Raw genomic sequence first — 12,586 nt, 5'->3', positions numbered from 1 at the left:
CTGCATATTTAAAATTTTTAAATTTATTTTTATAGAAAAGTGAGATTTACAAAGAGAGGCAAAGATCTTCCATCCATTGTTTCACACTGCAATGGACGGTGCTGAGCTGATCTGAAGACAGCAGCCAGGAGCTTCTTGCAGGTCTTCCACGCGGGTGCAGAGTTCCAGGGCTTTGGGCTGTCCTTGACTGCTTTCCCAGGCCACAGGCAGGGAGCTGGATGGGAAGTGGAGCAGCTGGGACACGAAATGGCACCCATTTAGGATCCAGTGTGCAAGGTGATAACTTTAGCCATTGCTACGACAAAGGTCCCCATAATCCCATTTTTCCCATGAACTCTTAAGACCTTATATACAAAATGTTTTTAAAATATGGAAATATCTGGGCCTGATGCAATAGCCTAATGGCTAAAATCCTTGCTTTGCATGCACTGACATTCCATATGGACACCAGACCTAATCCCAGCTGCTCCACTTCCCATCCAGCTCGCTGCTTGTGGACTGGGAAAACAGTAAAGGACAGCCCAATGCCTTGGGACCCTGCACCTGTGTGGGAGACCTGCAAGAAGCTCCTGACTCCTGGCTTTGGATTGACTCAGCTCCAGTCATCACAGCCACTTGGGTATTGAACCAGCGGATGAAAGATCTTTCTCTGTGTCTCTTTTTCTCGCCAGAAATCTACCTTTCCAATAAAAATAAATTACTATTAAGGAATAAAAAAGCAGAGCCCAGCATGGTAGTCTAGTGGCTGAAGTCCTCACCTTGCATGCACTGGGATCCCATTTAGGCGCCAGTTCATGTCCTGGCTGCTCCACTTCCCATCCAGCTCCCTGCTTGTGGCCTGAGAAAGCAGTTGAGGAATAATAGCATCAACATATTCAGGAATCTGATTTTTAAAAACTTGGATATTAGAGGTAGGCCATGTAGGGTTTCTCTGAAGGTCTCTGGTGAGTACAGGCAGATGGGGTACTGCGAGGCGAGTCAGGAAGCAGAGCGCTAAATGCAGGTCCGGTCACAACCACAGGTACAGCATTGATAAGGAGCCACCAAAGCACAGAATTTTCATGCCATGAAATCCACCAGGCCAGCCATGCCCCTGATTGAGTGGGAAGGCGATGGTTTGGAGGAGCAGGGGAAGGAAGTGGAGGGGAAGGGGTAGAAGGGGAGTGGACAGGCGAGATGGACAAGGAGAACAACAGTCTGTATGCGGTATCTTTGCCTGCGTCATTGTTGAGCACATGACACTAAAAACAGCCCAATTTCCTGACTGTGAACCGCTATGTGGCAGACTCTGCAAATCCAGGAGGAAGCTGAGACCAACCAGGGTGACATGGACAAACTGATCACAGGCCATCACATGTCCTTGGACTCCAAATAGGCACCGAAGTTGCTGGAGGGTATGAAAACTCAGGACGGCAGCACGCAGGGCAGCCGTGTTCTCCAGATGGCGCTACCCGGGGTTCTGTTGTTCCTTTGATGCTTCTGTTTATCTCACACAAAACATTCCGTGACTACTCCACGTTCCCCACCCCCTGCAAAGCTCAGCCTGAGGGCTCCAAGCAAGAGGAAAGGTATGTGCCAGGCCAAGGCCGCCAGCCCAGCAGGAGGACCGCTCCTGCCACAGGAGCAGCTGCCCGGGCTCCTGGCCTGGCATCGCCTGGGCGCATCTAATGGCAATGAGCTCATGTGAAAAGCCCATAGCCCCGGATCCCCAGCGGACACTTGCCATTCCTTTCCTATCACCACCCAGCTCTGTGCCCATGCCCATGAGCTCATTGAGACTGGGCAAGGCCTCTTGCTGGGGTCAGACAACTGCCAGGGGCAGCTCGTTTCCCAGCCTCCAGGCACCACCCAGGCTTTGCCTGGGTAGCTCCTTGAAGACTGGAGAATTGTATGAATTCGGACTGCATCCTGGGAGAGTTACCTTAGCCCAGCTGCCCTTAGCCCAGATCCAGCCCAGCCACTGGGAAAAGTGGCTACCATCCCAGCTCCAGGCCCCCGACTGTGGCATCCCAGTCAAGAGCAGCAGTGACCCTGAGCCCCGCTTCTAGAAGAATGCCTCTCAGAGAAGTTGCCAAGCACAGGTTTCCCCACCACCATCACCTGCTACCCACAGGGCCCTGGGCTGCCTGGCGCACAGGACAGTCCTGCAGGTGCAATGAAGCTGCCATGTGCATCCCACATGCAGTGTCTCCAGCGAGTCCCTTGGGGCCTGCTCACAAGGACCAGAGGGCATCCCCCAACCATGCAGTCCCAGAATCGCAGCCCAGCTCACCCCACACACACACCCCGATACTACCCTGGCCACCAAGGACCTTCCTGGCTCTGGAGCCCTGCCTCCCCACAAACTGTAGGGCCATGGCATTCCCCACTGGTGTGGTCCCTGCCAGACCTCCCAGAAATTAAAGAAAGAATGGGCAAAGAAACAGGGACGTCCTAGAAAAGTGGCCACTGGCAGATACAACGAAGGTCCCAGAAGTGTGAGGGCCTCTTTGCCGGAAGACAGCCACAGGTGATGGCAGAGCCATGTCTGTGTGTCTGCCAAGCCACACACCACGTTCCCACGGGAGCTGCTGGGTGTAGCGTGGAGACAGCTGTTCTCCCAGCACATGTTGTAGCGGGGAAGCGGGCCACTCACCGTCCTGGGGCTCCAGCCAGCTTGCCTACTAGGCCTGGGCAGCTGAGCCACATGTGTGCATGCGTGTGGCTGAGAGCAGAGAGTGGAGCCCAGTGGAGTATCCATGATCCCATCTGAAAAATGGACAGCTGATTGATTTGCCAGTGCCACCCCACTGCTGCAGTCTTGACCTTCAGTCACTCTGTGTTTGAGGAACCCCCAAACTCAGCAGCAGATCATGGGGAGAGGGGTGGGTGGGGCTATCCAAAGAGACAGAGGGGTCCCCCAGAAGCTGACAGAAGTGGAGAAAGAAGGCGGTTGGGGGCGCCAAGAATGTCAGTGTCTAATTTGGGGTGCCACCTGTGAGGACCAAGCTTGGCCCAAATCACAGGTCCCTAAGTAGCCTGTCTTCCCAGGAGGGTCTCGGTAAAGACCCTGTGAGACACACGCACACTGCACCCTGCTGCCATGGCAGATGGGAGAGGAGGAGTTGTGGTGGTGAGCCGTGTACAAGAAGGTGGCAGACCAGGGGCCAAGCAGGATACAGCAGCCAGCATTTGATGCAACACAGAACCCCCTCTGAGCCCTCAATTCCTTGGGGACACAGGAGGGAGAGGGGTCCTCATCCAGGCACCGTCCCCTGAAACCAGTGCCCAGCTCTTAGCCCAGCAGGCAGACCTTCAGCCCTTCCTGGCTTGGCCACCTACCTGTAGGTTTGCTTTAACTCAACCAACCAGAACTTGATCATTAAATGCCATCCTGGTGGCTTGCTTTTACTATTCTCCCAGGGGAACTTCTGGAGCCCCTATTTTTGCATTTGCTACAGACTGTCTCCTGCCTTTGCATCTATCACTGCCCCCAGTGGACGCCACGGCCACCCTGCAGCACGGCCAGGAGCATCCTCCGTGGACCTAGTGTCTAGGGCACAAGGACACCTGCTCCGAAGCCTGGGTGGGGCAGTCTAGTCACACCGTGTGCTGGCAGTGAGGGTGCCCGGGAGGACAAGCCCTTGGCATTTCTGCTTTCCTAGGGGTCTGAGATGCCGGGCATCAAACAATCCCAGACACTTGCCCACTCCATACACAGTCCCCTCCTCTCCTCCCAGCCCCCGGAGACCACCATCTCTAATCAACCCACCTCAACCTAAAGCTGGGCTGGACTCTGACAGCATCTCCCTAGCAGGCCGGAGAAGGGACCTCTCTCCTCACCACGCCCATACTGGGAAATGGGGACCCTCCTGGGCAACCCTGGGGGTGAGACAGGTTTGGCCCGCAATATCCCCCAATGGCTCACTGGGCAGGCTGGTGGTGTTCCAAACAGTGCCTGGGCTCTGGGCTGGAAGGTTTTGTCAATCCCTGAGGAGCCCAGATCACACCAACTACATTCCCTCATCAGCATCAAGTTTGGTCCTGTCTCCTCTCTTGTGTTTTCTGGTCATTTCTGCAAGACACTTGGGGTCCCTTCTATCCTCGGGAGGGGTGCCCTCCTCCTGAAAGCCTGCCACCTGCTTCAAAGCTGGCACGAAGTCTCCAAGATGGGACAACGGGTCATGCTTCTCTGGGTGCGAGCCAAGGAGGTGAGCTGGCTATGGGGACCCCCGGAGCCGCGAAGGAGTAGCTCATGCTTGGCAAAGCTTTCCATGACCGCATCTCCCCAGAGCCCAGCCCAGGCAGGCCCTCGTCCCCGGGGCACCACGCCTGGCGGTGGATTGGTTCCCTGGGCCAACATCTGGCATAGGCTCCGCGCTAAGGTTGGGGTGTGGACTTCGCTTTCTGCGCGCCCTCCACGCCGCACCTCTTCACCTGCATGGTGACAGATCCCCAGGCGGCAGCTGTTCCCCCAGCTGGGTGGAGAACTGAGCCTCTCTCTTCTTTTTGACAAGGAATGGGAGAAAAGGGAGGAGGGATTAATTCTGACGTCATCAGCCTGCAGCCCACAGCGGGACTGGAAGCCATCTGGAGCAGGTGCTGGCAGGGCTCCTGGGAAAGGGGAGGCAGGGCAGCAGCCTCATCAGGTGGGGTGTCCCGGGGTCAAAGACTTGTGGCACCGCGAGGCTACCTTGGCCGGCAAGGGACGCATGACGCTTGCTCGTCCTCCCGCTCCCAAACCAAGGCGGGGCCCTGCATGTGCAGGAGGACCGGCGTGCTCATCCACTCTGCCCCACAGTGGCATTAGTTCAGTTCCAGGTGGAGGAGACTGAAGGCTGCCCACAGACGGGGCTTGGCCCGCGTCCTGCTGTGATTTCCCTGCCCCGCCTCCCCTCCAGCGGCCTGTTTGGTGTCCTCTTGCGAAGTTATGCAGCTGGAAGGGGGCCCTAGGATGAAATAATTGCAGAGGGAACAGATGGGCGCAGCCATCCTCCCCAGCCTCCGTGCGCGCCTGAGAATCTGCCTGCCGCCTCCAGAAGGGGGCGCTGCTCCACCAGAGCTTGTGCCCGGTTCCTTGGGAGGGGCTTTGGGGCTCAGCCCCAACCATCACCCCTTGGACAGCCTCCCAGAAGCCCCTGAGCACCTTTGTCACCCCAGACAGCCTGACGAGACTCCCCTCTCATCTCCCACCGTCTCTTTCCTGCCACTGGAGCAGCAGCTGTCTCTGGGGCAGGTGTAAGACCCTCCCCTTGCCCTCTGGGAGGCATAAAAGAGTGAAAAGGTATGCCAAAGAACCGGGAGGAGTTGGGGGTCCCAGCTCTCCAGTCCTCCATCGCCGGTAGCGTGGCCCGTCCATCTGTCACTGCCTCCACCCCTCTTCTGCAGGCACACGTGTGCTCACACACACACACACACACACACGCCATCACCACTCCCCCGGCCCTCATCCGTCAGGTCTTCCTCAAGCCTCCCAGCCCTGGCTCACCCAGAACACGCCCTCCCTGCTCTGACACACTGGCTTCTGGGACTGGACAGTCCTCACATGTGCCATCTCCCAAGCTTGCCCACTCGGGCCCCCCGCTGGATGCCCCTGCCTTGCCCAAGTCTGATCACGTGGGGATCTGCAGCCCATGGCTGGGCCTCTCCTTGCTTGGCACCCCGTTTGCCCACAGTGACTTGCTGGCTCCTTCTCTCCCTGAGACCCCCAGCTCAGTGCACACCTCCCTGTTTCCAGGAAGCCTGCCCTGCTAGCCCCCCAGCCTGTGTCTGTCTGCAGGCTCCAAGAGCAGCAGAGGCCCCAGGGGAGACAGACAGAAGGCCCCAGCCTCAGATTCAGCCCCAGCTGGGAGAATCTACACAGCAAGAAGTCAGATTCCCTCCTCAAGGCAGGCTGCTTTCTGCCCTCCCGGCGGAAGTCCCCAGCCCACTGCAGCCTCCTACCCACCCAGCCACCAGGAGAGCCACAGAATCAGTGCTACCCCAAGTGACCTCAGCCTCGTGCTGGGGGAGGGGGCCTGACAGAGACTGCAGAGGGCTGGCCCTAAGTTATCCTCGAAGCTGAAGGACAGGGAAGACCTATTCAGCCACCAGCCATTGGCAGAGCATGCAAGGACACAGATGGGAGGTGGCAGCTTGTGCTGCGGGCCATGAGCACCGCAGCCTCTGCCTGCCCGTCATAAGGGGGATTTCACCCCCTTTACACTAGATGGTCACTTATTTTCTTTTTTGTTTCAAAAGCAGAGACAGCGATCTTTTATCTGCCACTGGACAACAGCTGGGGCTGGGCACTCCATCCAGGCCTTCCCCGTGGGTGACAGGGACCCAAGTGCTGGGGCCGTCACCTGTGGCCTCAAGCATTAGCCGGATGCTCCAATGGGAAGCCTTGCCTGGACTCAAACCCGAAAACCATGATGTGGGAAACCAATGTCGCCAGCCACTCCCTGGCCGTTATGCCTAGCTCCTGCCGCTGCCCAAAGCTTTAGACAATGGGACTGCGAGCTTGGAGAGCTGGCTTCCAGAGTCAGTGTCCCCATTGTCCTTTATACCAGGAGCAACATGGAGCAGTAACTCCCCTTACCGCTGTCCTCCTCCCACTTGCTGCTCCTTGCCCTTTCTCTTCACTGGAGGGAGTGATGTCACTCTATAGGCATGCAGAGGCAATCAGCAGGACTTCTTGGAGGTGGTGAGTCAACTCAGCAAAACTGAGAAAAGTGCCCTGTGGGTGCCTGGAGACTCTGCTGCCCCAGAGACTTCTGATGTAGGCTAAAGCAAGGATCCTAGGATGAACAGCTCCCCACTCCGGGTGTGGAAGGAACACCCAGAGAGAGAGACTGACTGGAGGGCAGACCCCATGCCATCAGGCAGGGGCCTTGGCTCTTGGGTCCCTGTCACCCACGGGGAAGGCCTGATGTGAGGGCACTGTATTCTTGCTTTTCACTGCTCTGGGCCACATGACCTTCTCTGGTAAAAGCACTTGTCTGGGCTGGGTCTTCCCACAGCCTACTCTTTGCCACTTGCTCAGCAGCAGCCAGTTCATAGATCCTAGCACCTCACTCGAGTCCTGGAATACCAGGCTGTCTGCTTCCGGACAGTAACAGGACTACCTAGAACAGAGCCTGCGGTACAGCAGACACCCAGCAGGAGGAGAGGGGGTGGTGAGTGGCTGTGTGTCCCTACAGCCATCATGAGGACCTCCTTAGGAACAAAAGCTCCTAAGCGACCCACGTGTCATCACCACCCTCCAAGAAGAGAGGCTGGGACTCAGCTGGATAAAAATCCTTGCCCAGTCCCCGCAGGTGCGTGAAACTAGAATGCCCATGTCCACTGCCGATCCTTGCGAATCTAGACTGGGTCAGGTGCGTGTGGAGCAAACGTGGGGCACCCGCCAAGTCAGACCCTGTGCGGCCAATCCGGTGAAGCTGGCATCCACTGCCCCCAAAGCATTCAGCCTCCCTCGGTCCTGTCCGTCCGGGGCTGGATCACCCAGGCTGGCCACAGGCTCCGGTACTCCCTGCTCTGTCTGGAAGACGCGCTCCCCCCTGCGGCCCCCGAGCAAACTCTCCTCTCGCTGCGCCTCCCGCCCTGACCACCCTTCGCCTTGCCAGTTTAAATGCATGGACGCAGTCTGTGCTCCCGCCCTGGCGAGCAGGTGAGAGGTGCGGCTGCAATGCCCGCCCGCGCCCCGCAGGTGTCCAGAAAAGAGTTTGGCAGCAACGCGCATCTGCGTGGACTTCCAAGCGGCACCAACTTTCTGGCTGCGGGACCTTGGGCAAGTGACTGAACTCTTTTGGGCCTGTCTTGGCGACTGCTAAGAGGGATACAGATCCCTTTCAGGTGCAGCGCGGTCCATTGAGGAGGACCCCGTCATGGCACCGGCCACCGGGGCGTTGGAGCTTGGCACGCCAGGGCGCGCGCGCTCCGCCGCTGGAGTTCCCTCGTGCGCGCGGTTTTGCAGCTCGGAGTGCAGCCCGGAGCGGGCCGGCCAAGCCGCAGGATCCCTTGGGGTTGGGATAAAGATGGGGGCCAAGAGAGCCCCCCGCGGCCCCTCACCCCCGCCCCGTCCTCTCCGCCGGCCCTCGAGTGCGGTGCCATTGGCCGGGGCCACCGGGTGGGCGGGAGAATGACGTCAGTGGCAGGTTGGGTTATAAAAAGGCGCGAGCCGAGCCACGGACTCAGAGCGCACCCATCCGGCACCGAGTAGCCCCGGGCCCGACGCTCTCCCGGCCACCCGCGCCAGCCCGCTCTGCACTCTGCACTCGCCTGCTCGTCCGCCCCGCGCGCCCTCGGTGCTGCCGGTCTGCATCCCTCCATCCCGCCGGCACCATGCACCTCTCGCAGCTGCTGGCCTGCGCCCTGCTGCTCACGCTACTCTCGCTCCGGTCCTCTGAAGCCAAGCCGGGGGCGTCACCGAAGGTGGGTGCTGTCGCGAGGGCTCCGGACCTGGGGGCGGGAGGGCGGAAGAGTAGGCGCGCGGGAACTAGCGGAGCCGGCGTGATGTGGCCCTCAAAGCCCCAACTCTTTCTCCATCCTCGAAGTGTCTACTCGGTGCGGCCAGGCTGCAGGATGGGCTCTCCCCGAGGGAGCGCACGGCCGCGTGGCAGGTGGCTGCGGGCCGGGCTGTCCCGCCGCGGTGAGAGGGTGCCGAGATCTCCCAGGGGCTCGGTGCTGGCGGGTGGGAGCATCTGGGAGGCTCCGCCAGGTCTCCCCCCAGCACCGCAGCCTCGCATCCCCTTCACATGGTGCACTCTCTCCTTGGACAGGCCCCGCGAACCCCGCCGGGAGAGGAAGGGACCGAGCCCCAGACTGCAAGTGGCAGTCAAAAGAAGGGAGACAAGGCTCCCGGGGGCGCCAACCTCAAAGGCGACCGATCGCGACTGCTTCGGGACCTGCGCGTGGACACCAAGTCGCGGGCAGCGTGGGCCCGCCTTCTGCACGAAAACCCCAACGCTCGCAAATACAAGGGGACCAACAAAAAGGGTTTGTCCAAGGGCTGCTTTGGCCTCAAACTGGACCGGATCGGCTCCATGAGCGGGCTGGGATGTTAGTGCGGCGACCTCTGGCGGCGGTGAGTACCACCGACCCCGCGCACCCCGCACATTCCACTGTGCAACCCTCCAAAGCCAAGCTGTGAGCCCGCACCCCCACACCCTCACACCCTCACATCCCCACGAACCCGAGGCCCCTCCTTATCCCTGTCTCTGGGGTCCTTCCTCTCCCCGCACCGACCTCTGGAGGGGAGCCTCCACGTGGGGTAGATTGTTGGCTGCCTCCCCACTTACCTGCCCGATTTACAGATGAGAGAAAGAAAGGCTGCAGTGGTCAGGGAGCTTGGGCAGGGTCAGAAGTGGCTCAGCTGGGAGGGCCGCACCTGACTTCCTGGGGACGCAGAGACAGGCTCGGTGAGGTCCCACCCACCCCTGAGCCACAGGTGCACTAGTAGGGTGATGGAGCAGAGGGCAGAGGCATGGCCACCAGCCACACTGAGCAGTGGGCAGCCACACTGAGCAGTGGGCAGCCACACCTGTTGTCCCTGCCAGGGCCCAGAGCTGGAGAAATCCCTGCCACCTGCCTGCAAGAGGGGTGGCAGCCTGGCCCTCTGCCTTGGGGGACTGTGCTCCTCACCCCTCTCTAAGCCCAGCTGTGGGCAAACTGGTCCATCCAGGGTGCTGACGCTGTGGCAGCCTTGAGGCTCCTGGGGCCAGCCTCAGAGCTTGGGACTCCGTGTCAGGGCAGAGCAAGATAGCAAATCTCATAAGCCTTACAGTTTGCCCCCACCTCAACCTGCAAGTGTTCCAAATGGAGTGCCCCCACCCTCTGAAACCCTACAGTCAGTCCTGGCCAGCTGTTTTCTTGGTGACAGTATCTGTCTGCCAGGATGTTCACCGCCTCTCCCTGCCTCCTTCCAACCCTGCTCCCTGCCTGTGCCCCTAGGGGTCCCTGTGACCCCGACCCACAGCTGTGTTCACTGGAGACGCCTGCCCCTTTCTACACTTGTCTCCAGTGAGTAGGTCCCACACTCAGGCCCCAGGAAAGTTACTCCCCACCCAGAAGATTCTGCTGGTGCGCAGCAGTGCACATGGCTCATGTCCTACTCCAGCACAGGAGTTTTTTGTACCTACCTACCTCCCGTATTGGACACGTAAGGCCCAAATGCTGACCTAAGACAGCTGAGGAACCACAGTGTCCCCCAAAGGGGCTCTTCAAAATCCTGCCGATGACTGGAGAGCCTGCATGCCCAACCTCATGAGCTGTCTCTGTTTCACCTGCCCCAACTCCAACTGACCCGCTCGCTCTGCAGCCAAGCCCGACGGGGCTGCAGACTTCTCCACTCTTTAATCCATGATCTCAACTCTCCCCTCCCCGGGAGGGAGATGGGGAGGCCAGCCTGCAGAGGCTCCCAACACGAGATCTTCTTGGCTCTCCTCTGTCTTTTTTTGTGGCTAGTGAAGAAACAGGGGTCTGAGGCCAAGTCTGGCCTTTGGGATGTAAGCTAACAGCAGCTGTGCGTGTGTGGGCCTGTGCCTGGTGTGCCTGTACCCCCCAGGTGCCATGTCCCTGGGTCTAGCGTCCACACATCTGTGAGTGGTGACAGCTGCTGGGGAGGAAGGATTCGGCTGCCAAAGCCCCTCTCTACCTTTGCCTAGAGCAGCTGCCCAGCGGCTAGAAACTCTCTTACAAAAGACAGACAGCATCCATGCTGGCATCCCTAGCTGCTGAAGGACTAGGACATGTGTGTCCTTGTGGTCTCCTGGTGGACTAGGCCATGTCCTTGTCTTTGCCGCCACGCTGAGATTATGGCCACAGCTCCATGCAGGGGCACCTGACTTTCTGTCCCACCATAATGACTGTGGCTGATGGTTGCTGGTCTGGATTATAAAATGCTAATGACAGAGGTAGGTGTGGCCGATACCAACATGAACACTTTGCCCCAGGCTCCGGGAACATCCCAGACACCTGTCATCTGTTTAAACACACAGGATGGCCAGAGCAGGGAAGAGTTCACACAGGCCCAGGGTGTGCACTGGCTGGTCTTTGGGAGGGCACTGCATCAGCTCTTTAGGGTCCTGGGATACCCACACATCCATCAGCAGGGAGCAGGCACAGCCAGCATCGTGAGATTATTACAGTAACTCGACCTGCCAACCCCACCCTGGCTGGCACTTCCCCAGGGATGGAAAGAGTCACTATTGCCTTGGATTTTAGAGTGGACCCTGGCCCATACCCTTTCTAGGGAAGGAAGTGGTGTTCCCTGGGTGGCGGCTCCACCCTGGATATTGGCTCCTGTGAAATCCCAGAGCCAGCCACAGAAGGAGAGGTGGATATTAACCTGGTTTGTGGATAAGGAATGTGACACTGGAAGCTATCCGGGGCTGTGGAGGGAGACAAGGTCAGGGTTGAGAGATGGTGGGAAGTGGAGGTCTGCAGGCATAATCTCTGACAGCCCCCTGGGGATGTGTCTCCTTCCCTCCATGACCATGGCCACCACAGACACACAAGGCAGAGGCAGGCACCAGCATGCAAGCGCACGTGGGGCAGAGGGTGGGAGGAGACTTCCCCCATTCCTGGCTTGGGCCTTTCGGAACGCCAGCCTGAAGCCTGTAGTTAGGCAGATGGGGAGGCGGGAGCCTGGCGACATTGTGGCTCCACCTGTGCTGGGACAGCGAGGCCAAGGGCATGGCAGGAGGTGAGGGGCTGGCAAGGGTGCACATGGAAGGCCTCTACACCTGGCGTGAGGGGGCCTCCAGGCAGAGCCTCATATGGCTGCTGCTGCTGCTGCAGGAACAGGGAGGAAGGTTCTAGAAGTGCCCGGTAGCCTGGGTGACGCATCTGCTCTGTTTCAGGATGGGGAACTTGCTTGCCTGAGCTGAGGTCATCCTTGGTCGCCGCCTGCAGCATCTGAAGCACCTACAATGCCATGTGGCTTTCACATTTCTCTTTTTGGTTTTTTGTTGTTTCTTTCCTGGTACTGGGAGTACACAACACCAGCTGTTTTGTTATTATTTGGGGAGGGGGGAAGTATGATTTTGTTTGATTTTTTTTGAAAATGAAAAATAAAAAATTATATTATATATATATATATTATATACATGAAACTCACACCTACACCACCTGGATGACAAGAGACAGTTTTTAAGAGACTGACAAAACCAGCTGTAAAACATTGCTATTTGTACATTCATGTCATGCCTAAATGTATTTATGTTGTAAAGCTATTTATATTGTTTATAAAGAGATATTTATAAAAGTTTTATTTATGTAACTAAATGAAAGAAGTCAATCATTGTCATGTTTTTGTCCTAACTAGTTGAAAAAAAAAAGTCAAAAGAAAAAAAGTCACTCCACGAACATCTTGAAAGCTGTCTTTATTTCCTCTTTGCCTTTGTGTCTTAGGGCTTATTCTGAGGTGGGGGGAGGTGAAGGCAAGGCGTTGGGTTCTAGAAAGATCTTTCTGAACAGGCGGGTTCTCAGATTTGGGTGTCTTTTTGGAGCAGTATCCCCTGGGCAGCCTGCCTGCATAAGAAGCCCCAGCCAGTGTGCCCCCCTGAAGTTACAGAGCATGGGGCTCTAGGGGTGTCCCCCAGTGCTTACCAACCCTGACCCCACT

General features: G+C 58.0%; 1 protein-coding gene across 1 annotated transcript; it reads left to right on the top strand.

Moving 5' to 3' along the window:
• Positions 1–8,155: 8,155 nt before the first annotated feature.
• Positions 8,156–12,337, top strand: NPPC (natriuretic peptide C). Its single transcript, XM_040972458.1, has 3 exons — positions 8,156–8,394; positions 8,742–9,046; positions 11,823–12,337. The coding sequence occupies exons 1-2, from the start codon at positions 8,305–8,307 to the stop codon at positions 9,024–9,026; spliced, it is 375 nt and encodes a 124-aa protein (XP_040828392.1). The 5' UTR covers positions 8,156–8,304; the 3' UTR covers positions 9,027–9,046; positions 11,823–12,337.
• Positions 12,338–12,586: the final 249 nt, after the last annotated feature.

Source organism: Ochotona curzoniae, unplaced genomic scaffold, assembly GCF_017591425.1.
Source record: "Ochotona curzoniae isolate NIBS_2020 unplaced genomic scaffold, NIBS_Ocur_1.0 contig_2294, whole genome shotgun sequence".
In the NCBI taxonomy this organism is placed as follows: Eukaryota; Metazoa; Chordata; class Mammalia; order Lagomorpha; family Ochotonidae; genus Ochotona; species Ochotona curzoniae.
This window is presented reverse-complemented; position numbering and strand designations above follow the sequence as displayed.